This window comes from Panicum hallii, chromosome 9 (assembly GCF_002211085.1).
Source record: "Panicum hallii strain FIL2 chromosome 9, PHallii_v3.1, whole genome shotgun sequence".
NCBI classification, from domain to species: Eukaryota; Viridiplantae; Streptophyta; class Magnoliopsida; order Poales; family Poaceae; genus Panicum; species Panicum hallii.
In genome coordinates, this window is record NC_038050.1 from 66,045,557 (window position 1) to 66,073,214 (window position 27,658).

General features: G+C 47.9%; 4 protein-coding genes across 4 annotated transcripts; 2 read left to right on the forward strand and 2 right to left on the reverse strand.

Moving 5' to 3' along the window:
- Window positions 1–2,183: 2,183 nt before the first annotated feature.
- LOC112877971 (protein STRICTOSIDINE SYNTHASE-LIKE 13) lies at window positions 2,184–3,822 on the forward strand. The gene is made up of 4 exons (XM_025942346.1): window positions 2,184–2,563; window positions 2,714–2,998; window positions 3,105–3,272; window positions 3,405–3,822. Exons 1-4 carry the CDS (start codon window positions 2,184–2,186, stop codon window positions 3,808–3,810), a joined length of 1,239 nt encoding a protein of 412 aa, XP_025798131.1. The 3' UTR covers window positions 3,811–3,822.
- A 261-nt stretch (window positions 3,823–4,083) lies between these two features.
- On the forward strand, window positions 4,084–6,852 carry LOC112878228 (splicing factor 3A subunit 2). Its single transcript, XM_025942662.1, has 7 exons — window positions 4,084–4,295; window positions 4,395–4,564; window positions 5,320–5,396; window positions 5,797–5,862; window positions 5,978–6,052; window positions 6,130–6,204; window positions 6,286–6,852. Exons 1-7 carry the CDS (start codon window positions 4,144–4,146, stop codon window positions 6,607–6,609), a joined length of 939 nt encoding a protein of 312 aa, XP_025798447.1. The 5' UTR covers window positions 4,084–4,143; the 3' UTR covers window positions 6,610–6,852.
- A 3,700-nt stretch (window positions 6,853–10,552) lies between these two features.
- On the reverse strand, window positions 10,553–13,635 carry LOC112878163 (mitochondrial phosphate carrier protein 3, mitochondrial-like). The gene is made up of 6 exons (XM_025942585.1): window positions 12,858–13,635; window positions 12,393–12,754; window positions 12,250–12,293; window positions 11,426–11,640; window positions 11,112–11,236; window positions 10,553–11,009 (listed from the first exon to the last, which is right to left on the reverse strand). The coding sequence occupies exons 1-6, from the start codon at window positions 13,146–13,148 to the stop codon at window positions 10,931–10,933; spliced, it is 1,116 nt and encodes a 371-aa protein (XP_025798370.1). The 5' UTR covers window positions 13,149–13,635; the 3' UTR covers window positions 10,553–10,930.
- Window positions 13,636–14,924: 1,289 nt separating this feature from the next.
- On the reverse strand, window positions 14,925–16,918 carry LOC112877377 (nodulation-signaling pathway 2 protein-like). The gene has a single exon (XM_025941674.1). It carries the CDS (start codon window positions 16,771–16,773, stop codon window positions 15,079–15,081), a length of 1,695 nt encoding a protein of 564 aa, XP_025797459.1. The 5' UTR covers window positions 16,774–16,918; the 3' UTR covers window positions 14,925–15,078.
- Window positions 16,919–27,658: the final 10,740 nt, after the last annotated feature.

The following is a 27,658-nucleotide window of genomic DNA, read 5'->3' on the forward strand; positions in this document are numbered from 1 at the left end:
AGGAAAATAGTAGAGATAATTTATGGTAAGGCAACAAGGTGATAAGGATATTGGTAACTAACATGGTAGTGAAAAACAATAGCAGCGTGCTACTATAGGTGCCAATGGTAGTTGGGAGTTGGAGGGTAGAAGTTTATATAGATAGTAGGAAGAGTACGAGGTGAGGATATCCACATATTGCCTGGGCACTGTAATCGGAGGAAGAAAAAAGCCAGAGGTGTAGAGATGGAAGAGAGAATGAAGGTTGTTGGATGAAATGTTAGTAGAGGTTTGAAGATCTTAAATTCGAGTCTAAAATATTGAGATGTAATATAGGTAGACCCAAACTCAATTTAGTCTGGAACTTCTCAACGTTCAAATTATATCTCCCTTTCAACCTGAATCTAAGAAGATAAAAGACTCAATAATCTTCCCAAACGTCACTCCATAATGAAAGATGGATACGCCAATAATTTGTTGGGTTGTCCCTCCACATGGAGGATGAAATCTGAAACTCAACAACTCAGTTTTTCAGCCCACAAGTCCAGTACTTGTGAGCCTTTGATCTCAGCTGAAATTGATGGCTGAGATGCCTCCTTGGAAGAAAGGAGAGAAGAGAAAACCCTAGACACCTTCTTAGCAGGGGACCTGCTGTCTTTGGGCGTAACACACAACACACAACACACAACAAGAGAGAAGAGAGGAAGAAGGAGAGGCAAATCTGTTCAGATTTAGTGGCTTTGAACCTACCAGGATCAAGCTGTTGATTAAAGGATCAAACGTGTTTGGATTGGCACCAAACTTGGTGAGCTCGATCTGCACTTAGAGTAATTCGATTTGGTCAGTTGGTTTGGGTGTTGGTTCAGTGAAGCATCAGATTTGAGAGGTGTTTTGTCAGTTCGGGTTGCTGCAGTTCAGAACAGAGCAGTCATGGTAGATGAAGGATTTGGGTAGTAAACGGTGTCGGATTGAGCTGAAATTTGGTCAGTAGTTAGAGGACTCGTGGAACTACCTTCCTACCAAATTTCGTGCACTGTGGAGTTGTAGTTTGGGAGTTATGGACTGATTACCGAAAGGGACAGAATCTGTGCCATCTCTGCTAGCTGTTGTTATACCTCTACTTTCAGTTGTGAGTATTGTTGCTGTGACCAAGTTTTTAACTTGATGAGAGTGTTGATGATGTTGTAATCCTCTACAGGTTCTAGAGAAGACTTTATTGTATCCATTGTTGCAAATAGTGGAAGTTGGAGTGGACCGGTTGGTCCCGTGGTTTTTACTCCTCACATTGAGGAGGTTTTCCACGTAAATCGTTGTGTCACTTGTGCATGTGATTGTTATTTCCGCTGCAGGTCTGATGGTAAATGTTTTCCTCATTGTTCAACACAAGATGAGGGATTAATTGTGGCTAAATGTTGATGTTTTTCCTAACATAATTTGTTATGAAAGAATAAAAGAAAAAGGGAAAAATCAACTGTTATAAGCATGGGAACTGCTCCACCCTTGTAAAAATGAAAATAATATCCACTAAGCTTGGGAACTGTATAAGCTAAGTGTTTTTTATTAAGAAACAGAATAACCAGAACCTAGTTGAAGAGGATTTAAGTGTGGGGGATGAGAGTGTATACCTCCACCAAGTAGGCTAGGTTCAATTCCTTGCTTGATCAAGTTGAATCCAATGGTCTGACTGATGAATATAGCAGTTCCATCTCGCCGGCATGCCAAAAGTTAACTCCATTGGTGATTGGTCTGATTGATTACCCAAAAAAGATGGTTAGGTAGCACATTTGTAGTACACAGCGAGCATCTTGCCAACCTTCGAAAAAAGAAAACAATTTTCTTTTGTAAAAGAAAAGCAAACATCTTGGAAAAAATAGGGCAATTCTGATCAACACTGACTCGGCACCCCTTGTGTCATCTTACATGGCAGAAATGCTTGTTGAACCGTTCGCCTTGCACCGTTGCCCAAGCAACGAAAACGTGCAACTCTGAGATCACTCTAAAGTGCTAGATTCCTTGGCTATTCTGAACCAAGAGGACACCTACTCCCAAACAATCCATCTTACTCATGCAACTTCCATGCAAGTCGATAGAGACACCTACGCATGTAGTCTTTCCTGAACAAATCCATTAAGATCATAGCCTCCCCTGTCTTCCTCTCGATCCTCTGCAGCATCCAAACCGAACCCCTGCTGATCTCGCCCTCCATGGAAGAGAAGAGGAAGCTGCAGTGGCGGCGAGGGCGCGATGGCATCGTGCAGTACCCGCACCTCTTCTTCGCGGCCCTGGCGCTGGCGCTGGTCGTGGCGGACCCATTCCGCCTCAGCCCGCTGGCCGGCGTCGACTACCGGCCGGTGAAGCACGAGCTCGCGCCGTACGTGGAGGTGATGAGCAGCTGGCCCAGGGACAACGCCAACCGGCTCCGGCGCGGCAGGCTGGAGTTCGTCGGCGAGGTGTTCGGGCCAGAGTCCATCGAGTTCGACGGCGAGGGGCGCGGGCCGTACGCCGGCCTCGCCGACGGCCGCGTCGTGCGGTGGATGGGCGAGGAGGCCGGGTGGGAGACGTTCGCCGTCATGAATCCTGGCTGGTACGTTCCCGTAGAGATTAAATTCCGAAGGCATTTGATCTGTTACTTGCATTCTTGGGAGCGTTACATTAGTCTCCTCCATTGCTAATCGCACGGCATGCGCATGCACCGACAGCTGACACGATGTGCAATTCGTCTTTCTTGGCAAAGGTCAGAGAAAGTCTGCGCCAATGGAGCGAACTCAACGACGAGAAAGCAGCACGACAAGGAGGAATTCTGCGGCCGACCGCTCGGGCTGAGGTTCCACAGGGAGACCGGCGAGCTCTACGTCGCCGACGCGTACTACGGGCTCATGGCCGTCGGCCGGAGCGGCGGCGTGGCGACCTCCCTCGCGAGGGAAGCCGGCGGGGACCCGATCCGGTTCGCGAACGACCTCGACGTCCACCGGAACGGCTCCGTGTTCTTCACCGACACGAGCATGAGATACAGCAGAAAGTGAGCAAACAAACCAAAGCAGTATAGTTGGTCTCTTCATCATCAGTCGTGTAAAAATGTTTCTGCGTTTCTGCTGAAAGAGTGGCTGACCGGAGCTAGTTTGCAGGGATCATTTGAACATCCTGCTAGAAGGAGAAGGCACCGGGAGGCTGCTCAGATACGACCCCGGAACAGGTGCTGTCCATGTCGTGCTCAAGGGTCTGGTCTTCCCAAACGGCCTGCAGATCGCTGAGGACCAACAGTTTCTTCTCTTCTCCGAGACAACAAATTGCAGGTGAAATAGACTGTAAATTCGATGCTCACGATTCTATCACATACTACTACGAACTTCATAACCAGCTAATTAAAAATGGCTCCAATTGGCATGATCAAATAATTTACACGTTAAATTCTCCTTGCTTATTAGGATCATGAGGTACTGGCTGGAAGGCCCAAGAACGGGCGAGCTGGAGGTGTTCGCGAACCTGCCGGGGTTCCCCGACAACGTGCGGTCCAACGGCAAGGGCCAGTTCTGGGTGGCCATCGACTGCTGCCGGACGCCGGCGCAGGAGGTGTTCGCCAAGCGGCCGTGGCTCCGGACGGCGTACTTCAAGTTCCCGCTGACGCTCAGGATGCTCACGCGGAGGGCCGTCACGCGGATGCACACGGTGCTCGCGCTCCTCGACGGCGAGGGGCGCGTCGTGGAGGTGCTCGAGGACCGGGGCCGCGAGGTCATGAAGCTGGTGAGCGAGGTGCGGGAGGTGGGGCGCAAGCTCTGGATCGGGACCGTGGCGCACAACCACATCGCCACGATCCCCTACCCCCTGGACTAGCCAGCCACAGCGTGCCGTGTCCCTTTGTTTTCAATGGCTCCCTAGTATGTGCAAGTCTGATGGAGTCACTTGGGGTCGTTGTCTTGTTTGTGTTTGCCATATTAATGGACAAATTCAGATTGAATAAAATTTCAGATCGATGCGGGCAAAATACTTTTTGGGCCGAATCAGCTCTGGACTTTGTTGCTACGGGCCGGCGAGTTGGGCTCGGTCTGCCTTAGCCGACCCCCAACTACTCGTCGAGTGAGGAAAACTGAAAACCGACCTGAGCCGCAGCAAATAAAAATCGAACAGAAGGGAGCGTCAGCAGGCGAGCCTAACCGAGAGGACGCCATGGATCGCGAGTGGGGCTCGAAGCCCGGCAGCGGCGGCGCCGCCTCCGCCCAGAATGAGGCCATCGACCGGCGGGAGCGCCTCCGCCGCCTCGCCCTCGAGACCATCGACCTCGCCAAGGACCCCTACTTCATGCGCAACCACCTCGGCAGGTAACCTGCCCTAAACCCTAGCTTCCTCCTCGAGCTCGCGCCCGATTCGATTCGCTTCGATCTATGCGCTGACTCCGCTCGGTTTTGGTGTCCGCGTAGCTACGAGTGCAAGCTGTGCCTGACGCTGCACAACAACGAGGGGAACTACCTGGCGCACACGCAGGGGAAGCGGCATCAGACCAACCTCGCCAAGCGCGCCGCCCGCGAGGCGAAGGACGCGCCCGCGCAGCCCCAGCCCAACAAGCGCAAGCTCGCGCCGCGCAAGTCTGGTGCGTGAGAAAAACATAACCTTCGTTCTCCTTTTTATTCTTCCCAATTCAGCTCTCTGGTATTAAGCTGCAATTTATCAGCAATTGATGTAACTCCGTGCAGTAGTACAAATTGCCAACTAGGACGCGCTATTTACTTTCTCCAGCTGCTTGGACTTTGTTTGGTTTAATTAGCTAGAAGTCTGCTACTGCGCTAGGCTCCTGTTCAGATTTTTTAGAGGGCTTATCTGGGGCCTCTAGTTATTGTAGAAATTGACTCTTGGTATCAAATTATCAGCCAATTGTTACTTGTAAGGATTCCATGGCACTTCAAGTTCCCTCTTGGTGTAAACCCAAGTGCTTGATTCCATTTGGATATTCACCGCAGCATAGTGCTCTGAAGGGTGATTCAACTTTAACTTTCCCCAGCCAACTATTATGCCTTGCTTCCCGTGTCTTTCCTGATAATTTCACTTAATGCAATAAGAGTAGGAAGAACAAAGATGAATGCGTTTTTCGGTTGTCAAGAACAAGGCGTACAATACAGTTGGTGATAATTATATCTACTAGCCTAGCCTTCGTTTGTCATTTGATGTTTAGGTATGCTGTTTATGATTATATTCTTCGTAAATAACACACTTGGTGGTTGTTTGCTACTTTACTATATTGTTGTTACCCTTTGGTAGTACCATACATGATTTATAACTTCAGTTGTCCACCCACAATTTATGGTTTTTTGGCAGTTGTTTTCATAACTATATTTCCTCCCTTTGCAGTTAAGATCGGCAGACCTGGTTATACAGTAACCAAACAATATGATCCTGACACCAAGCAACACTCATTTCTTTTTGAGGTGAGTATTCATTGTATTCGCATTACTTACAAAGTCTTCAAATGATTGACTGAATAATGTAAAATGCAGATTTTTTTAAATTTCCAATCTGCCCTTATCAACGCATAGTTTATGTTGTAATCTATTTTGATGTCATAAAATGTAGGCCACCTAACGGCTTTCAGATGCCAAAGATCTTATAATGGTACCAGTTAAATTATTTCCAGCTTGGATCTTTAAGTTCATTGCATATGCTAGTCTGCTGTATTTGATTGAATATAAAATACAATCTTGATAAATGATGCAGTAGTTGCCGTCACATTTCGGAAGATGCTAATTTCCCATTGTAATTTATTTTGGTATGCACAGTTTGAATAATTTCATACAATGGAGTGCTAACCTTTGATATTTTTCTGTTTAGATTGATTACCCTGAAATCGAAGACAATACCAAGCCAAGACACCGTTTCATGTCATCATATGAACAGGTAAAGCTAATCTCTGAGCACGATGACAGCTGACATGTCTGTTTGAACAGCTATGCTGCTTTGGTGTTCTATGTACTGTCGTGTGTGCTTAAACATACTTTTCTTGTTTGTACAGAAAGTCGAAACTTGGGACAAGAGGTATCAATACCTACTTTTTGCAGCGGAGCCCTATGAAATCATTGGATTTAAGGTAATTTATCTTGCAGAACTGTTAGGTCATCTGATGCACTGGCCAATTAATATTATTAACACCGTTTTGTGTCGCAGATACCAAGCACAGAGATTGACAAATCAGCAGATAAATTCTTCTCTTATTGGGATCCTGACAAGAAGGAGTACCTGGTGAGTTTCCAAGTTTTTACCTTGAATTTAGCTAGATTTCTAGCTTTGGTTTGACACCTACACTTTGTGCTTTGGTAACAGCTGCAACTGTACTTCAAGCCAAGACCACCGGAAGCTAATAAGCCACCACCGGCTCCTCCTGGGACTTTGCCTAATGGGACTGGAGGTCCTGGTGCTCCACCAAGGCCACCAGGACAAGTTCCACCGCCCCCGCCACAAGTTCCACCGCCCCCTCACGCACCTCCTCCTGCACCTATGGGAATGCCCCCAAGGATCCCTCCACCACCAATTGGGAGTGCTCAGCCTCCACCGCCACCACCACCTGCAAATGGACCTCCACGTCCAATGATTCCACCGCCACCTAACTTTACTCCTGGAGCACCACCACCGCGCCCTCCAATGTAAGGTTTTCCTGGGCAGCAGCAGTAGTTGACCTGAGTTTCAAGAACCGATATCAGCCCTGCAAGAGTTTAGCACTTGCCTAGATTGCCTTATTCTGTATTTCAAGTCAAAAAAATTGTGTATGTTGCCATGTGCATTGCGAGGTTCTCCAGGACTATACTGTGCCTATATGTGATAGGTTGAATTTTGTATGCGATTTTAAGCTAAGTACCTGTTATCTGAAATAGCAAGTGCTCATTTACTCTATTTCTTGGATTCATCATCCAATGTTGTGGACTTCATGGATGAGCAGACTGCAGGAAACCCGCTGGACGGTAATCTGAACTTTGGGGGGGGGGGGGGGTGCAGGGGAGACATGAGGTGGATATTGTTAATTGTTATCCAGTTATTCCCTTTCCTAATCACTTTTCCCAAGGAAATGTGGCAATCAGGTTCATTAGTTCTCCACATTTACCTTTCCCTCTTGTATAATTCACCACTACTAGTCGAAGTTTTCAAACTGTCTTTTAAAATTCTGCAAAGATTTTTTTGCTCCCTACCAATCTGCACCAGCAGCTACACCCGCTCTGCCTCCGACAGGGCCGGTTCGGATGCCACCAAAGCGTCGGCCGGAGCCCGGGGGCGAGTAGCTGCTCGTCGAAACGCTGCACCAAGACCAGGAAGCCCCTCGATTTCCTAGCACGCTCGCTCTCCGGCCTCTTCCTGAAGCTGCAGTCTTGTCTCTCACTAGGGAAATTGAAATACCGTTATGAAGTAAGTTTGATAAAAGGAGAGTAGTGGAGGCACTAGTAACAGAAGAAAATTCACTATATGACTAGCAACGTCAAATTTCACTACTTCCTGCATTTGCAGCGCGTACTTTACTTTGAGAGGTTCACCAGTCACATTGGCAAGTTCTTCACAACACAGGTGCAAATAAATGGGCCTGAAAGGCAGCACACCCGATGAGACGAGAACCAATGTCACCATTCACACAACAGTAAAGTACAGGTTGCAAAGCCAGCCCAAGTACTCAACGAGCATCGGTCAGCCAGTTATAAAAGAAAAGGCCGTAAAAACAAGTGTACTTTCTTTCTGGCAGTACAGTAGTTCTCAACGCTACTTAAATCAAACAACTGAGCTGACTGGGCTGTGAATCACACTATCAGTGACTGCTCTTGTCGAGTTGAAAACAGCGTATGATGACAACCATGGCAACACACTAGGCAGATAGGCCCGAATCGACATGTCCAGGCTTCTTACAAGGACTGTCTATTACTGATTGATGATGGGAATCTCAAGAATCTGGAGTCCAGACCTGATTAGGCAGCTACCATGCTTGAATGGTTGGTGCAAGTGACGGCGAGGAAGGCATGCCATGGCAAACTTCTGCATCTGCTGCAACCCAAACTTCGGCCACAGGTGGAGAGACCTACTAGCCTCAATCCCATGATGCAACCGCCGCAGCTGATCCTTGTTTCTGTGTCAGGAATTAGTGTGTAGCAACGTCCCGAATTCGGGGTCCATGTTCGAGTCCTGGGGGATCCATGGCATGAAAATATATGGACAGGAAGAGGAAATCCGTCGAGCATCTGAGCTCTGCGCTGTTCATCAACACGCATACCCGCCGCCCCCTCCAGTGAATCCTCAAGGAGAGAGGAGATGGAGGCAAGAGACGGTCGGAGTGTGGTGTCGCCGCCGCGATGATCCGGTAGCAAGACGCGCGCGGCGGTGAAGCTGAGGCGGCAAGGTTTCTTGTCGGCGCAAACAGCCGTCCCTCGGGGTCCCGCATCGATCGACCTCGGTCCACGCAAGCTGGGGCCAACTGCGAAACGGTATGAGGAAGAAGAGGTCCGGCGAAAGGCGGCGGCGCTCCAGCGCGGCGCGACGTGCAGCAGGGCCGTCACCCGGGATTTTCAAAACACACCCTGAGTATTTTTCAAATAACCTCTATTTTGGATCGCGATTACTAATCACGATCTGGATATTTATAAAATACCCCCTAATAACTGTAGATAGACACCTGATTTGGATCGCGATTATTGATCGCGATCCGATTATTTTCAAAAAGCCCCCTGTATTTTTCATATAGGACGTTGGTTCGGGTCGTCTTCTTCCCACCCGTCCAGCGCCGCCGGCCGCTGCCGCAGCCGGCCGCCGCGCCATCCATCCAGAGCTGGAAATCCCCCATCCTGCCAGCCGATGCCTGGAGGTGGGAAGCGCAGAAGCTACTCACTGAAATGCTGCGCCGGTTAAGGATTTAAGAGCCAGCAGCAGATTATTTTCCCTGACATGGCCGGTCAGATTCGCCTTGTCGCCGTCGCCGAGCTGTGCCTGATCCGACGAGGTGAAACATCAATCATGGCTTGGAGACTGTTTCCTACAGCATTACGAGGTTGACCATACTAGATAGCACTGAAGATGCGTCGACTAAAATTTGGTCTGGGTCCAATTTTGAATCTGTCGAATTCCTGAATGCTCTGTTCCATTTCTGATCTGATTTGCAAAGAGAGATCATAACGCAAAGCATGGACAAGCTGGATCTTCAGAGTGTCAGCATCGTGCGTGTGGATATGGGCATACACAGCATGGACAGGTTGTATCTCTCACACCAATGAGTCACGACCATTAATAATATCTGAATTAGCAGATTCCTCTTTATCTGGTGAATTATCAGCAAACTGGTTCGTGAACAAGCTCTCTTTTTTATGCGGCATGCATGCTGCAACAACATGTTGCATGTCTCTATGCCTGCAGGAACTGCGACCATCAGGTTTGATTCTCCAATCTTCCTGAGTCCATTGTTTGCTAAAAGATTTGAAAAATCACTACTTTTAGGACTAGCAACATCATCCTGAAATGGCGCAAAAAAGAAGGCGTAAAAAAACATCATCCTGAAACTTCATACTTCCTGCATTCATAGCGCGTACTTTACTTTGAGAGGCTCACCAATCGCATAAGAAAACACGTAGGTGGTCTTCTTTTCAGAGTTCTGTAAACCTTCGTACAGGCTCTGTGGCATAATAAAATGCTTTTCCTAATGATTGAACCAGTGTTCCAACGGCAACTCTTTCCGTTCGGATTCTTTTGGGGTTCCCTTATCTCATGTGATATGTCTAATAAACGAAATTGAAAACCACATACTCAGACATTGAATGGACTGACTCAAGCAAATAAAATTGAAAATCATAAACTTGTAACTGAGTGGATCACATACACTGAGGCCACTTTGGTTCCTAGGGCTAAACTTTAGCCCTCTTATTTGAATGTCAAAAAAGGACTAAACATGGGCTAATTGCACGGATAATGGCTAACTAGTAGTTAGAAGCCATTAGCTCTGATTAGCCCACGTTTAGCCTATGAACACATCTAGGGTTAACTTTAGCCCTCTTGTTTTAGCTCATCTAAACGGGTCCTAAGATAAAAAATCAAACAATATGGCTCCTTGATAACATAGGATTATTTAAATATATGGAGAAAAGAACATGAATATGGTTACCTAAGCTCCTTGGAAATCCTTCAGAATGGAAATATGATATAGGAATTACGTGTATTATGTGTTTGGACGCTTCACGAAAGTACATACTAAAAAAAAAAGCAAGCAAAAGTACATATAATTTGAAGCAAGGTGCAGGCAACCTGTCTTTTGACATGGGAATTCCATTAAACCATCAGAGCATTAAATTCAGGCAAATTCACATTTGGATCAACATCAGTTGAACACGCTCTCCTCATGTGCTACTCACAATCTCTGGGTCCATAGACGCTTGAAACTTTTTGAAGTAATTGGAAACATGTGGTAAGATCTCATGCCGCTCTAAAATGTTGAGGAAACTTTTGGCCACCAAAAGGAATTTTAGGCAATCTTAAGACTCAAGGAACACACACCGTGCATAGGAATTTTCCAATTGGATTGAATTCCTCCACTTCCCCTCCAAAACAAACAGCAGAGACTGTGCACTGTGCATAGGAAATTTTCAGACTGGATTGAATGTCCTCACTTTGCCTCCAAATAAGCAGCAGGCCTTAACCTGTGTAATCATAATCACGAGTAGCAAGTGCACTAGCAGGTGTTCATACCCTGATTAATCGAGACTGGGCACCAGGCTGGCAAACATTAGATCAGCTTGGCAATGGGCCAAATGCATTTCTAAAGGATGTACGATCATTACAGTGTTCTGTCTTTCAAGAGGTTTGGAAGAAAAGTCCCTTGAAAGAGAATGCTCTACCATCTAAAACTTAGTTCTGATCTTCAAACTCTAGTGAAAATCTGAGCAAAATCGCGCAACTCATCTACTTCAGTCTTCGGTTTTGGATACCTCAGCACAATATCTTCTCAGCATGGTCAGTTGTTCTTTTCATGACCCACTTGGCGCAAAGGGAAGGCAGCAGCACAACTAGAACTCACTCCGCCAGATGTTGGCCTGTACAATAATCAAAGCCAGCCATGAGTGAGATAACTTAGTATCACAGCATAAACAGTCAATGATGCCAAACATGCATGAAAGGCAACAAGGTGTACTTACAATCCAACAAAGATTTTAAACGCGTCATATGCTGCCCATTGTGCTCCTGTGAGAGTACCGACCATAATAATACGAAGAGGAAGGCCGCGCGTGAAAAGGCCCCACATTCCAAGAGTTCTTACAGCCTGAAAGTATGGTGCGTTATTCAGAAGCCAAAAGTTAAGAAACAATTTAGTAAAATTATTAATAGCACAGAATAATAAGATCTGATATTCACATAGGTGTAGTTGTGTAAGCTACTTTTTTTGTGGCACCATTTGTAAATTATAGTTCACTTTGAACCTTATTCTTTTGATATAGGACTAGCGGCTTACATCTGCCACTGTGGCTCCTTTTGCATTGTTGAGGAAAGACACCAGGTTATCTGCAGGATGAGATATAGCAGCACAGAAGACACCAGCAATATACCCCCCTGCAAAGCTTACTGCTAGCTGGAGTGGCTTACTGCATTGATCCTTCGGCTTTGGCACTGCATGCTTGTAGACCATCTCGACAATGGTTTCAAAGCAAGCAAATTTCATCATAGTATCTGCAGGATAGTATGTAAAGTAATTAGGCTACACAGGTGAACACAAGGTACAAACGGAAACAACATATAGGCAAAGATTATCTACATGACTATGTTTCTTGCAAAGCACCTACTAGGTGAGTAGACGTTGAAGGATCAATTTATTCATCCATAGACACCATACTCGAAGATTGTCCTATTATTTTCTCTTAGGAAGGAAATATAATTGGTGGCATACTTTTCCAAATAGCACAATAAAAATAAAGTAAAACAAACCCAATGAATTGAAATCTGATACATACTTTAAGCACTAGTAAATCATTGTGTGTTTGACAACTGGCTGACCTAGGTCTCTATACAGAGCACAATGAATTGCATGGGTCAAAAAAGCTGTTACTATGATAATTTATCCACTCCGAAAGTTTAGTATTTCTGCACCAACTACAGAAGCAAGCAATGAAACCAAGCAGGTTCATTCATAGCTGAGCAAGTGCTGCCATGGGGACTAAATACAGAAAGTTTGGTACAGATCAAACTATAAAGTACCAGGTTTATATAAATCAGCAGCGACCGTTAACTTCTAACAGTGGCAAAAAAAAGGTAACTTCTAACAAAGACATTTTGACTTACAGGGAACTTGACGGCCCCAAAGAGGAAGCAGTCCTTTGTAAAGCCTGAAATTTTCACATATAGTGTTAAAAGAGTGTTGTTCTCCTAAACGTTGAACATGATGAATTGCAACACAAATTACACAAGGCTTGCAGTATCTATACCCAAAGGCACCTTCAGTTTGGACAATCTTGGGAAGCCCATCGATCAGGCACCGAGCAAATCCCGGCTGCGTCTGGACTCGAATCTTGACAGCCTCCATGGGGCAGAGAGCTACATCTGCAATCACCTCAGCAGACGCTGAAGCTGCAAGGTAGATCAATGTCTTGAGCCGTTCAGCATTCTCGGGACCAGCAATGTCGGAGCAGCACTTCTTGAAGAACTCGTAGAACCCGAACTTGCAGGCCCCCTGGCAACTGTACCCAACCAGCGTGGCCATCCAGCCCTTGAAGAACCCACCGAGGCCTTGCTCTTGGAGCATGACACCAAAGGCAGACGGGATGTCCCTGTACTTGCTAGGATCCACCTGAGGAAAAGAACATCGAAGCAAGCAGCAGCTCCATTAGCCATTGCGCCATCATGAAGAACAAGCAAGGAACCTCTCGCTCGCAGTGGACGGTTTCACGGACCTGCATGTTGCACTTGACGAGGTCGAGCGGCGTGACCGCGAGGTGGGTGAGGCCGGTGCTGAGGATCCCGCCGAGGGCGCAGGTGGCATAGAACAGCGGCGTGTGCATCTCTATGACCTGCGCTCTCCCCTCCACCCTCCCGACCGCCGCCCCGTCCCGCTTCCCGCACCGGCCGCGCACCGCGGCCTCCCACCGCCTCCCGAGCTGCTCGGCGTTGGCGGCCAGCGCGGCCAGGACGCGGTCGAGGGGCAGCGCGGCCGGGGAGCACCCGACCTTGTCACGGCTCGCCATCTCGGGTCGGGAGGCACGGGAGCTCGGGGTCCGACGGGAAAGCGTGTGCGGGGACCTCGCGCATGGTAGGGAAGGGGATAAGGGGGAGGGGATCGCGGCGAAGGCCGCGTGCGCGTGGTGCCGCGGCCGGCCTCCTCCCTCGGCTTAGCTCGGGAGCAGAGCAGCTGGGGGGGCTCTCGCAATTCTCCTCCCGAGTCACGAGTTCCCGGCCGCGCGCACCGGCGGCGGCTGGCGGAAGTGGCGTGCTCCGCCAACGCGCGGCTGCTGCTTTTCCTCTGGGCCGCGGCCTCCGGCGCGCGGATGGGGTGGGGGCGCCGGGCGGTGTCACGGGGCACGGGCACGGCAAAGAGCCCACCGCTGGGTCTGGGACTGGGCGTGGGGGCGCTGCCGCGCTGGGCTGTAGGCCTGAGCGCGCCGGGGATTTTTGGCATATCCGGGGATTCCGGGCTGGGGCTTCCCACGGTCCGAGCCGGAGAAAAAGATGCGGCCATGGCTTTCCGGCGGAAACGAGGAAGACACGTTTGCGAATTTTGTGGCCGACGGCGAAGTGTCATCGGAGTCACATGGTTTGGAATTTGAAGTTTGCATGACATGGTGTCTCGCCTGGCTTGCTTGCTTGACCTGCGGACTTATGAATCTGGCAATGTAGTTTCATTTCGCTCCTCTTTTTGTTTTTGAATTGCCGATCGGCTACTTTGTGAATTTGACTTTGGGACTTTGTACAGCTGATGAAGCCTGGAACTCTCATCGGCAGCATAGACGGCAGGCAAGTGATGCAACGGACGGTCGCTCCATGTGCTGGGAACTCTTCTTCTTCTTTTTTTAGAGTTTTAGGGAAAAACCCCGCCTTACTTAAAAGATAAGAGATCATCCAGTTACAGCATAAGAGTTAGGTACACCAACAAACACCAAAAGAACTAGCAACACTACTCTCACACTAGCAAAAGGTAGAAAACCAGAGAGCAACTGCTAGCCGGAACAGCTACGCCAGATCGGCCAGGGCGGCCATCGGCCAGGCCGAAACGTCATCTTCTAGTTTGTCTTCAGGTGCCAAAGAGTCATCCAGCTCCTGCAGACTGCTCATTTTCAGAAAGTTCTCGCCTTCCTCTTCCTTCAAATTGTCAGCATTCTTGGACTTTTTCATAGATGTGGCAGGGTCTCGATGGATGTCTTCAGGTCCTCCTTTTTTTATGCAGGGCACAAATTTTGCCAATTCTGCTCTAAATCCAGGATTTTCATCAAAAGGACCTCCATGCTTCGCCAAGCCTGAACTGTTCTTTTTTTTTCAGGGATGTATGGTGATTGCGGCGACAATTTCCTCTATTTTCTTTTCCCCACGCAATGGAGCTATGGTTTTTCTGTGACACATTTGTTTCAGTGACACACCTAGGCTTTACCGAGCATTCTACCAGGTTCCGCTGTGGCGCTGTCCCCGTCTCCAAACAGAAACTGGAGCAACGCGTCAAAAACTGCCCTAAAGCGTTCCCCCCTCTCAGCCGGATGCAAGGCTCAAAAGGCCAAAAGTGCCAACCAGTCCTCAACCATGCTCAACAAGATGGCAAGACGACATGGGCTGGATTAGAGTGTTAATCGGCACAACGCACAAAGGCCGCCGCTAGGACTTCAGACCAACAAAGAATAAAGACCAAATTTTTTTAGGTAGTACTTATTTGGATTATTGGATAGGCTAAAAATGAGAGAGAAAATTCGCCAAATTTTGTGCAAACGATCAGGCTGCGCCGTACTGAATGTAGCCTTTTGATGAAGTTCAAGGGATTGGCCACTAGAGTTAGCAACTCTCAACCTCTTGGATTTAACACACCACTAACAACCAGTGAAATTGGCGAAGCAACTAAACTTTTTACAACTGAACAACTCTAAAACAATCCGGGCTAAGCTGCTGAATCGCTCAACCTCAACCTAACCATGATCAAACTAGCGCATAAGCAGGCTCGACGAGGAACGAGTCGATGTAGTCAAACTCCATCCGGCCCACGCCACCGCTGGCCGGCACGATCCCCACGGGCTGGAACGCCCCCTCCGCCGGCGACGACGGCACCGACAGCGGCGGCGGCGCCCACACGGACGCCGACAGCAGCCGCCGGGCCTTCCAGCCGAGCACGATCTTGTTCGGCGACGTCTCCTCCATCGTGTACCCGTCGTTGAACAGGCCGAGCAGCAGCCTGGCCTGGCTGTGGTTGAAGCAGCTCAGCGGCACGGCCCTGAACCCGTTCCCGCGCATCCACTCCCCCCACCCGGCCCTCGCCTCGTCGTCGCCGTCCACGGAACAGTACGCGCGGCTCACGGCGCCGGCGATGTTCGGGGCGAGGATGGCCCGTTCCACCAGGCCGCGCACACGGCTCTGCGTCGGGAACCCGGCCTCCAGCGAGTCCCACACCGCCGAGTACCGGTGGAGCTCCTCCATGAACCGCGCCACGAAGCCGCCCGCCTCCTCCTCGTCCTTCTCGGGTTCCCCTTGGTCCTCCTCAACCACCGTCACGACCTTGGCCCCGAGCGTGGCCATGCCGGCCAAGAAAGACGCCACCGAGCCGGTGGGGCGCCTGACTGTGGTGGTCGCCGCGGCTTGGTTGAGCACGCAATTGGCGATGAGTGTCTCCCCCTTGACCATACGGACCGTCGCCGGACGGAACCTCTCGTCGGAGTCGAGACGGCACTGCCCGAACGAGAAGGGCTGCCCGATGGACGCCGCGAAGGCGGCCAGGCGCCGGCCGGCCTCCTGCACCGCCCGGGCGCCGCCCCCGCCTCCTCGGGAGACGGCGGTTATGCGCAGGTGCGGCGGCGGCACGCTATCGGGGCGCGAGATCATGGCCTGCATCAGCGACGCCCACTGGACGCCCTCGGCGATGTCGTAGTCGACGACGTGCACGCGCCGGTCGCCCGCCACCGCCTCGAGGATGGCCTGGTTCGCGGTGAAGTGGCCGAACTTCATGTACGGCGACATGTCCTGCAGCATCTGGAACGCCGTCAGCACGTCGCCGGTGTGCTGGCGGTGGGACGCGGCCGCGGCCGCGGCGGCGTGCCTGCCGGCTCCCCCGACGGGGTGTGAGCCGTCGAGCAGCCCCTGCAGCGCGTCGGTGAAGTGCGCGGCGAGGCGCTCCATGTTGGAGACGGCGGCGTTGTCGCCGATGTGGGAAACCATCTGCTTGAGCCGAACCAATATCACCCGTGCCAGCTCCCGGCTCTTGTGCGGGCCGGAGAGCGCCTCGGCCGCCGCCATGAGCAGGTGGAGCAGGCGGAGGCCCTTCTCGGGGCCGTCGCCCTGCGCCGCGTCGCCGTCGTTCACGGGCGTGCCCGGGTTCGTCGTGGTGGTGCTGCCCGGGGCGGAGCCGTTGGAGCAGCAGTACGCCTCGTCCGGGAACATGGCCGGGTGGAGGTCGGCCGCGCCGACGAGCGTGTCGTCGCAGAGCATGGACTCGATGAGGCCGTGGAGGTCCTGGCCGCCGTCGTAAGGGCAGAACGAGCCCCAGTCGGCCACCGGGGACAGCCCACTCCACGCGTACATCCCCATGCCGTCGTCCAGCGACGGCGACGACGACGAGGTGGTCGTGGAGCTGCAGCCGGAGAAGTCGAGATCCCCGGGCACGTCGTCCATGGTCACGTCCATGGCCTCCGTTTGCGCCCTCTCCCCGTGGATGGGTGTCGTGTCGAGCTGTGCTCTGGTTTGGTGCTCGCAAATGTTTTGGCGCGTGGGAGCAGGGGAGGATGGATCGGTAGGAAGGGAGCAGGGATCTGCCGAGTACGGGAGGACACAGGGGGAGAAGCCTTTTTATAGACGGAGGGAACTAACCATTCCGGGCGCCGGGACCCGGACGGACCGGCACTGCCACGCTGAATTGGAAATTAACAGCATCACTACACTGTCAGACACCGGCAGCTCAATTGGGATTAGTATATTGGATAGGGTGGATGGGCTTTTGTTTTTTCTCTCTCTCGTGAAACCGTACAGATTACAGTAAGTTTTGTCCACCGTGTTCTCGATCTTACTGTTATATTGGTGTAGTCTTTAAGACCTAGCAGACAAGTGGTGTTAGGATCAAGTCATAGAAATTTCACAAATAAACAACCTAACATCTTTGTTAGACACACAACTGCCCCATCATTTGAGCAAATAAACCACCATTGCTGGCATACTATGTTGTCAAACTAAACGGCATAACCCATCTAGTTATGAGTTTTCTTACCATCCGTAAAGGTATCAAGCGCAACCAGCTATCATAACTTAGGAGATACATGATTTATGACATCAGGTGCCAAGTTCTAGTACTAAACTCTCTATCGAGCCATGGAAATGATTCAACAAAAGATAGAAACAAATCCACTTATGGTTTTACGTCAAGCAATACGTAGAGTAACTCTCGATATAAGAGTAAAAACAAGATTTGGATGAGAGGACTATCAATATGTTTGTCCTTTATTTAATTATGTTAACAGTTTCTTTCGCAAGGTAACGCGATGACCAGTATGCTTGTTCTTTAATTTATGTCAACACATTTCCCCACAAGCAAAAACACTTTCTTTTGTGTGGTAATATTATGTTGTTAATGTTAACAAGAGATAAATTTCTCTGTATTTTGTGGAAATATTTGTATGTTACCACATTCCATACGGCTCTGAACAGTTCGTATGGTTTATCCTGTTGGGCACCATCAAACCATACAAAAATAATATTTTAGCTTGTTTTTGTTTCTGTCCATGATTCCATTCTTTTCTTGTCTCTACTGTTGGACGGGAGCACTAATTTGTTTCGGTATTGTTTCTGGTTGCATCAGTGCACGATGAGTTGTAGGTTACAAATGATCCAAAAAGATTCCTCCAACTCACTAAGTAGTGTTGATCAAGGAGCGTCCAATAACAACCTTGTTTCTAATGATGTCTCATCTGCTGGACTGAAGATTAGGCAATAACAACCTTGGTGACTGAACTATGAAAGGATAGACACAATCTCTACTGATTTTGATAAATATATTTATTACTAATTGTACACCTTAATTTGGAAATCTGAATTTCCAGCTCTTATATTAAGAAAAGGAAATTATCTTTGCAGCTTAACTGAACTTGCTGCAAAAGGGCCTCACTTGTGCTTGCCAAATATCTTGTGCAATAGCAGCCAGTAGTCGATTTAAGGGTGCTCACAGGTTGGGGCCTACACCATAGGTGCCAAATGAAGGTTTCCACATGGGATTCCAAATGATCTCCCCCTATTTGTCTCTCTGCTGGGTCTGCTAAGGACCTGTCGCTATTTTAGTAGTGTTGATCAAGGAGCGTCCAACACAGGGGCCGGGAGAGATTGAATTATTTCCTGTAGAATTATTTGTAATTCCTCCGTTTCAAACATGCTCTGAATTTAGTCGGCATTCACTTTGCGGACTTATGAGTAACCAGCCATATGATGAATTCGCCATATGATAGTCCACATGGTCTTGCACCCACCGTGTGCAGCACACAGCAATCCATTTGACAATCTTCTATGCTTCCTTCACCTCTCATGAGAAAAATCCACCTTTGTTGTTTGTGTTTGCTTAAGAGCAAATTGGCAACTTGACCTCCCAACTTAGTGAGCCATCAGCATTTAACTTCTTTTATATAGTAAGCCATGAACCACTGTTAACCTGTAAGCAAAAGTTGACAGCTAGCCTACCTTTTTCAGTAGCAACTTGCTCTGCAAAGACCACTGGAGCAAATCTACCTAGAGCCTAACGCCTCCATGTAAACGTGTGTGATTTAGAGCTCTAGCTCATTCATTCTCCATCATCCATCCCATGTTGCTCCGGAATCTTGTAATATGCCGACGCTCCCACTGGTTAACCAAACACTAGAATTTCAGGGATCATGGGAAAGAGCCAGTGCCGGCCGGCAGTCCAGTGACCCGCTGGCATGATGCATCTGCTACCAGCTGATCGATCCAAGCTAAAAAATATTAGCCCCAGCAGTCCGGCGCTACCGCAGCAGGAACGCAGCTCCGATGCTGACATGTGGCTCCATGCATGGGCTGCAAAGCGCGGCCTCGTCCGACGCTGTGCTCGGTGCGTTCCGCCATTAGTAAACGGCAAAGCTCCGGCCGGAGCCGTCGCGGTCGCCGTCCGTGGTCCGGACGACCGAGTAGCGGTGAGTAGTGAGTGGTGGGTAGCAGCACAGCGGCAAGCAGCAGCTAGCGTTGCGTGCGTCCAACCGGAACTGGGAGAAAAAAAAAACTGCGCCCGTTTCGCATTCGTTGCGAGGTCCTCGCCTCGGGATTGGCGCGCCGGCCGAGGCGAGAGCGACCGGCCGCCGGTGACCGGCATCCATAGGGGAGAGGACGTCGCCAGGCAATTATTGCGATCGGCTCGCCAAAAAGCGCCGCGCTGTCTGTTGCGGCCTGATGGTGGATGGGCAATTGCTTCGGTCATGCGAGCAATTGTTTTGTGGGTGGTGGCAGTAAAGAAATGGTTGCGTCCGTCGTCGTCTTCTTCGCGTCCGACTAGGCCTACAACGATGATGGAGGATTAATAGATGGTTTTGATGCTGACAGGGCCTAAAAATCATTTGGTGGCCGCCTATGGCCGTCGTCTGGCAATTTGCAGGTTCAAACAAGGTTTTCCTAGTGAGCTGATCTAGGAGCTATAGCAAGAAATGATTTTGTTATTTATATGTTCACTTGGACTAGGTAAAGTTTTCTGAACTTGTTGACTAGGGTCAGTTACAAGAGAGGGTGAAATCTACCGAATTATACTTTAAGTGTTGCCGGCTGCCCGGCGCTCTCTCAAAAAATGTTAAGTGTTCTTGCTGCATTGCATTAGGTACTTTAGATGACGCATCTTCTATAATCCACCAGGTTTCTTGTGTTGGCATCTGATTTTCTTCCTGGAGGTACAAGTGACAAAAAGCAATTAATAACACGCTCTCGGTAGTCTGTGAGACTGAACTAGGATACATACTCAGCAATCTGAATTCGAGCAGTTAGGATTATGTTCGCTTGAAAGCTAAAGTTCAGAATTCCTTGGAATTCAAATCCCTGGCAATTTTCGCTGCAGACAAATAATCATTTCTCAAACAAAAGACCAGAGAATAACCTTCAGAACAAAAGAGGACCAGAGAATAGAGATCTCAATCCATTTCAAGAAGAACCAAACAGATAATTAACAACAACCCCTACTTCGACCACCTGCTCTACTTGTCTCCAACCCCCATTCCATTCCAGCTCTATCTGCCAACTTGACGATGCTCGATTAGGAAGACGACCAGGCAGCTTTCCAGTCTGCAAACACGAGCACTGAACCCTACCTCTGTCTCTTCCGGCAAATGCAGCCCAAAGCGGTGGCATATTCCCGGCATAAACCCAGGCATATGCTCAGGCATAACCTCCCGATTGCATCATCCGTTGTGGTTACTACATTACATGACTGCAATAAAGTGGTTTCTTGTCGCGGCCTGGGTCAGAAAGGCACCGAGAATCAAATGGTGATAACGTTGACATGCCGAGCGATGCCATCAGCGGAAGGCGACCAGGCGAGTTGCTCATAAACTAGGAGCCGCAATGCGAAAAGGCGCTGCATTTGTTTAGCTTCCGGCGATGGCCGATGCCGCTTCGGTAAGCGAGGTGGGAGGCTCAAATCATTGCGTGCGGTGGTTGTGGAACCGACCCGTGGATTCAACGGGCTCGGGCGGCGAAACTGTTTAGAATCCTCAACATGCATACCTAATTTGACATCAGCACATGCATGCCTAGTAGAGCAGTGGCAGAAAATGGTTATCTTCAGAAAGATGAGATTGTTTGTAGCCAAGGGCATTTAGATTAGCTTTAGGCCGTTTACAATCTATCCCTGTGCGTACGGAGGACACCACCATACTGATAAAGGGGGGCAGTCTCGTCTTTGTATATCATTTTCCTTCCGGGTGAGCTTCTGGCCCTTTGATGAACCTCTCAGAGGCAGGGATTTCGAGTTGGGTTCTGAAGATAGCCATGAACCGCCGCCTCACGGCACTCTCCCAATGCTTGGTGGGCGGCTCTCGTTACCCCAACAATCTGGTTAAACTACACACAAGTAGCCACTATCTCTATATATATGACCACCTTCGATTATAAACGTTATCATTACTAAAAAAACCTAAACTTTATATCATGCCACTAAAAATTCCTAGTAATTTATTTGGTAGGTGTGTGTGGGGCCTGATCACATAATCATGGGGTTGTTTTAATCCTTCTGCTAGAAGTGGTGGCAGGCAACTAAACAATATTGAACCATGATGAGTTCTTGGCCTTTTCTGACGCTGCGCGCGCAACAAGTTCGTCATCGAAAAAGTGTTCCGGTGTCTCTACCCACAATTTTCTGTGCTGTCCTTTTTTGTTTTTGTGAAAGTCTCCATCACAAAAAATGGTTTGTTGCCTGGTTGGAGTTGGAAGCCAATAGAACTGGAGCTCTTTATATCTAAGCTGCTGACTACAACCCGGAAAGTTTACTTTTCTGGAGAAATGAACTTAAGTTTTTAGAATCTTAGAATTGCTAGCTCATTCAGCTCTCTGTTATTTTTTCTAACCAGTAAGAGGCGGTCAACAGGCTTCATAATGTCCATTCAATTAGAATGTTTTCATGGCTTCTAGAAGCATGAGTACCTACTACTTGTTCTTGAAGAAACCACAAGTACTAACCTAATTATGATTTCAAAATCTCGGTAGATACTTATAATTTTCTAGAAGTTCAATGGAACCAATTACAGACACAACATACGCAGCAAACTGCTTACCCCGTCTAGTTCACTTAGATGTTGTTAAAAGTTCACTTAGATGATGTTAAAAGCAACTGTTAAACTGTTAAAAGTATCTAAGGCGCAACTCGTAACACAAGCACACCAGCGCTCAACTGTCTGTACGAGTGCCAACAAGTTTTTGAGGGCGTCCATCCAATTAGAATAGTTTTATGGCTTATAGAGGCATATGTACTATTCTCTTTGTTTAAGAGAAATGACAAGTAGTTTGCCCCATCTTGATTGTAAACCTAGGTTGGTGAATGTAATTCCTGGGTATCGAAACGAAATCAAATAATGCTATTGCGTCATCTATAATATGCAGCAAATTGCTCTCTTATTTTACTTCTTGGATATTTCCTCCATTCAATTTTAGTAGGGGTATTTGGATTTTGAAAGTCAAACTTCATATATTTTGACCAACAGTTAGTCAAATATATGCATGGTTAAATGTATCAAAGTTATATGAACAGATTTATATTTCAAATATACTCTAATACGACATTGATTTTGTAGAAATTGATGATATATTGTAAGAGAAATTGATGGTAAAAGTATACCTCTCTAAAGACCTTTTTCAAGTCCTAAGATGGGTACTAAAATTGAATTGGGGTAATTTTTTGCTATTATTAAGAGTGCACAATATGTTAGCAATTTAAGAATGGTAGTTACAATTTTCCTGGCATCAATATCAGGTAGTATGTAAAATGTGCGTGCGCCTTATAAAGCCAAAAATATATAAGATACTAATATCTTATAATAACCGAACGTGTTTCATGCCACTCCATGCTCAATCATTAGCGAAAATGCATATTTATTGGCAATGCAACTTAAAGACAACATTTTTTCTGAATATTTTTGCATACTAAAGTAAGACATTGTGCTGACACAGCTGCAATGTTTCTTCCTGATGACCCATGCTTAGCCTCATCCTGTGGCTGGAGGCATGGTTAGCGACACAACGGTTTTCAAATGTGAATTTGTTAACCAAAACAATGCCAAGCAAGCAGTACCATCGCATGAAGTAATCTGAGCAAAAATAGCCAAATACATTTCTGTATATTGACCTGAAAAAACAAAGGTGCAGCGTAATAATGTACCATGCATCAATACAACAGAAGGGACAGCACATGAGATATACTTTGAGTTGAGCCCCAAAATTTAATGAGTTTGTCTTGAAGTTTTGAATCATGACCAAGCAAAAGATTCTTGTCAACGATGTTTTGATAAAAGAGTAATTTACCACCCCAGAAAAGGCTCTCAGCCAGGGTAGCTCCAATGTTTTGAGTAGTTGGAAGTCCCGTAGCCACTATTGCCGATGATGCTACATGTCCCTTAGCAAGGGACCATAGATATCCTAATGCAAAATGTTCACCAGCTCAAGTAGTGTAGCTGGACGACATGCCAACAACTTGCTGCCCGTCCTCCGTCCAACCATCGTCCAGATACATGGAGCGTTTGTTATCTAAATAGTGCCCAGTTGCGTGTGCCACCTGCAACTTGCAATTCAAAACACTCCTGCCGAGATCATTAACAAGTGTTCCTTTTCAAAAAAAAAAAAGTGTGTCAGATCAGACAGGATACCAAACTCACCTCCCTGTTCACATCCTCCCAGGCAGCTCCATGCTGAGGTCAGGCGTGCTCGTCAGCTTGTGGACACTGACTGAATAGGAGTAGTAGTGATGAAGCTAAAGGGAGTCTTTGGACATGCGCCAGGGTTAGGTTTCGGCTGAGCTGAGCCAGGAGAGACAGATCGACGAATCCGATGAGCTGACCGCGACCGACCTCACCATCGTTCTGACGACGCTGTAGTTTTAGCAGAGCTCGACGAGAGTACCTAGGACGTCATGTGACTGCAGAGATCCGATTTGTTTTTGTTCACCGAGACGGCCGTGGATCCGATTCACATGCGCCTGCCCTGCAGGGATCCCTCGCTCTCTGCAAGGAGTACTCCAGCACACGGTTTCTCTCTGTGTGTGTCTGAGGAATCAGACTAATAATAATACTGTCGCTGATGGAATTTTTTTTATGGAACAGTGCTCTGATGTTCAAGTGGCTGAACGCGGAAATGAACCTGTTAAACGTGGATGCATGCTACATGGAAGCTACTAAGCAGGCACCACATGCTCGAGAGGACGTAGGGTCTCTCTTAATTTCTGTACCATCTCTTGCTAGGAATCAGAGGACGGCCTGTCATTTGTCATCCACGCAGAAACCTTTTAAACGTGGGGTTGGAACTTGGAACAGCAGCGGCGCTCAATCTTACACGAGGGAGAAGTGCCTACGGATCATGTGTTACAGTGGAACACGAAGCTACGCAGAGGATAGCTCGACCTGAACGAAAGATTCTTGGTTCCTCAACTCGATGAACGCAAATAATAGCTTTTGTTTCGTAGAGGATCCGTTCGTTCCTCTCGCTTCCTCCATCCCGTTGGACTCATACATGGGTCGGGCCCATGTGGGCTCGTGGCGCGCGCAATGGGCTGGCTTAGAGGTACCTGGCGCCTCGCAGCCCGCCAAGGCAACACCGTACACATATAAGGAAAAGTGCTCTGGAAAGAATTCACGCTTCCTTCCTTGACAATAAAACCATCCATCTGAACTCCCTCAGACTCGCGATATGACCTTCCTGGTTGGTTTCTCTCCGTGGTTTTTCTCTTTTTCTTTTATATTTATTTTTGTTGAATCTTTAAAAAATTATAGTAAATCATAAAAATATCATAAAATAGAAAATCTAATTTCTTTTACTCCACATGAGTAGATCTATGCAGTAAACATATGATACGATATAATTTAGTAAAAAAGTTTTGTTGTACTTTTAGATATATATTTTTTGTAATTAATTTATAGCTACAGTTTCAGTGGTCCAGTTATGGTAAAATTTTTACCGTGGGCTAATCATTATGTTCTTGATCTGTAGTTAAAATTTTATGCTCATTGGATCATATATGCTTGAGCAACTAAATTCCAAGCTATCTCAGCGACTCTTCAATTGCTCTAGCATATATGATCCAATGAGCATGAAATATTTAATACAGCTCAAGCATATAATGATTAGCCCACCATAAAAATTTTACCATAATTGGACCATGGAAACTGTATCTATGAATTAATTATAGAAAAGTATATATCTAAAAGTATAACAAAACTTTTTTACTAAATTATACCATATCATATTTTCACTGTATAGATCTACTCGTGTCGAGTCCAATAAAATTGGATTTTTCCTTTTATGATATTTTTGTGATTTACTATGATTTTTTGAAGATTCAACCAAAATAAATATAAAAGAGAAAAACCACTAAGAAAAACCAGTCAGGAAGGTTATATATCCTTATCGCAAGTTTAATGAGTCCATACGAACGATTTCATTATCTAGAAAGAAAATACGGATTCGTTCTAAAGTAAAAATAACTTTTTTCTGCACACAACGCAGCTGGCCTCCCTAGAAGGCCGAAACGAACTAAAAGGCTGGCCTGTGCTCGCTTTTCCAATTCTGCTGTGCTGGGCTGCTGGCCCTGCTAAAACTTTGGTGTTCGTTTAACTATTTGGTCGCGTTTCCTTCGATTCGACGGAATCGTGGTCGGCCAAGTGAGCTGTGTATGTCAGTCAGTGCACACACGTCATAATATGACAGTATCATATCCTCATCAAGCAGTAGCGTATGGCATCTGCTGCCTTTTGTGGGAAGTAGTGCAAGAAGTGCAGTTTTCAGAGGTGCCTGATCAAATAGTGTGGAAGTGGACAGCTAGTGGTTTATACTCTTCAAAGTCAGCTTATGATGTTCAGTTCAAAGGTTCTTACTGCACATTCAATACTCAGGCGATTTGGAAAGCTAAGACTGAAGGCAAACATCGCTTTTTCACTTGGTTGCTGGTCCAGGAGAAGATCCAAACGGCAGACAACTTACTGATAAAAGGAGTAGAGTGTGACCCGGTTTGCTGCTTGTGTGATCAGGAACTGGAATCTGCGGCTCATCTTTGCTTGCATTGCTGTTTTGCGCAGGAAGTGTGGTGTCTAGTGCATGCATGGTCACAGGGTTTGATCGGTATCCCGGTTCAGGGGGTCGAGGTGCCGGAGTGGTGGAATTCAACTGTTCATGCGGCAAGTGCAGAGAGCAGGGCTAAAGTTGCAGCGATTCTGATCTACACGGCGTGGAATGTGTGGAATGAGAGGAACAGGAGCGTTTTTCAGGGGTTAGTCAGTCTCCGACCAGAATACTAGGTCTGACCAAAGAAGAGATGGATGTTCGAAGACATGCGTGCAAGGGCCGGGAGGTCACCTAGTTTCTTTATGTATCTTCCTTTTAAGAGTTTGAGTTTCCCTGTTATTTATGTAATCACAACCTTTGTAAGAACTGTATTTCTCCTCCTTCTTATATGATCCGGCTGCGCTCCTGCCTTTATTTCAGAAAAAAAAAGCACCTGCTGCCAGAACCCAGAACCCTCCAGCTTGTGAGGCATCAAAGCATGTAGCAGGCTGTGCCCTGCAGCGGCCATGACACCGGAGCGCACTGGCAGATCGATCACTCCCTTCCTTCGGCCGGAGAAAGGCAAAAGCGCGGCTCCGATCGGAAGAGACGAACCCAACCCACACTGCTCCGCGCCAGCTGCTCCTGCAGCGGCTAGCTACTAGCTTCCTTCCGTGGCAAGGCATGGAAGGCGAAGGCGCCCATGCAGGCGCACGCTCCATCGAACCCTCTCCCATGTGCGAACGTGAGGTAAAGTGCCCGGCTAGCTATCTAGGCGTATTCATGGCGTCGTCCTCCACGACCCTTGCTATCTCTCCTCCTTTTAATCCCCTTTTTCCCCCTCCGGTGCGCGGAGAAATACAGCTGGGTGTATATCGAGCTGAGCCCCTAACGCAGCACAGGTGTGCGTTTCCGGTGGCTCGATCGGTCTCCATCTCGCAATGATGGGTGGTCGGGAACGAATCGATCGCCGCCCACTGATCAAGAAGCAAGGGGCGTTCCCTTCATCAAAAGAAAAAGGGAAAAAAAGAAGCAAGGGGCGTCTCTTTCGCTGCAGATGAGTCAAGGCCTGACGCGGGCTGACGCAGCGGGGAGCCAAACTGAGCATCAGCATCGAAAGATCAGCTGATCACTTGACACGGGCGCCTAGCAGAGTTGGTAATGGTATTTATTGGTATGGTGCCCCAGTGCCCCACGTTTCCCGTGGTGGTCTTGCAGCATCTGGTTTTGGCATTATCACCCCACTAAACCGTGGATCATCATCAACACTAATGCCCACATGATCATCATGAGCTAGCTGATAGATGGAACTGATCAAGGAGCACTACTCTACTGTGCCCTAGCGCGCTCTCCCCCCTCCGTTCGGGAATGCAGGCGAATTATCACCTGCTCACTTGCCGTGGGGAGCAAAACTTTCCCTAAATCGCTTGCCCAGTCTTTACACATATAGGCCACTCGATCATCGATCGCGGGTGTCAGCCTTTTCCTGGGCCCGACACTTGCATTTTTATCCTTGTGGGGCTCTGATCAGGCCTGAACTTGCTTGGATATGACGATTGGCGAGTTTGATCTGGGAGTACTGGTGCTTCTACAGTTGTACTTCGCAGTTGGCAAATGGTGTTCGATCCTGTCCTCAGAGAAATCATGACCATGCTGGGTCCATGACCATAAAAGAATTTACAGACTGCTCCAATTAGATACCCAACGATTTTAAAGTATCTCCAGCAGATTACTCATTCCTCTCTTCACTATAAAAAATTATCCTTTGAGTAGTGGGTAGTGCTCCAGCAAATTACTA

Excerpts from the sequence above, each read along its gene's own strand:
- LOC112877971 (XM_025942346.1), top strand. The coding sequence starts at position 2,184 with ATGGAAGAGAAGAGGAAGCTGCAGTGGCGGCGAGGGCGCGATGGCATC. Across the intron at positions 2,999-3,104 it reads AGCATGAGATACAGCAGAAA|GGATCATTTGAACATCCTGC; the intron begins GTGAGCAAACAA and ends GCTAGTTTGCAG. Across the intron at positions 3,273-3,404 it reads TCCGAGACAACAAATTGCAG|GATCATGAGGTACTGGCTGG; the intron begins GTGAAATAGACT and ends CTTGCTTATTAG.
- LOC112878228 (XM_025942662.1), top strand. The coding sequence starts at position 4,144 with ATGGATCGCGAGTGGGGCTCGAAGCCCGGCAGCGGCGGCGCCGCCTCC. Across the intron at positions 4,296-4,394 it reads ATGCGCAACCACCTCGGCAG|CTACGAGTGCAAGCTGTGCC; the intron begins GTAACCTGCCCT and ends GTGTCCGCGTAG. Across the intron at positions 4,565-5,319 it reads GCTCGCGCCGCGCAAGTCTG|TTAAGATCGGCAGACCTGGT; the intron begins GTGCGTGAGAAA and ends CTCCCTTTGCAG.
- LOC112878163 (XM_025942585.1), bottom strand. The coding sequence starts at position 13,148 with ATGGCGAGCCGTGACAAGGTCGGGTGCTCCCCGGCCGCGCTGCCCCTC. Across the intron at positions 11,641-12,249 it reads TTGGGGCCGTCAAGTTCCCT|ATACTATGATGAAATTTGCT; the intron begins GTAAGTCAAAAT and ends ACTATCCTGCAG. Across the intron at positions 11,010-11,111 it reads TTTAAAATCTTTGTTGGATT|GCCAACATCTGGCGGAGTGA; the intron begins GTAAGTACACCT and ends ATTATTGTACAG.
- LOC112877377 (XM_025941674.1), bottom strand. The coding sequence starts at position 16,773 with ATGGACGTGACCATGGACGACGTGCCCGGGGATCTCGACTTCTCCGGC.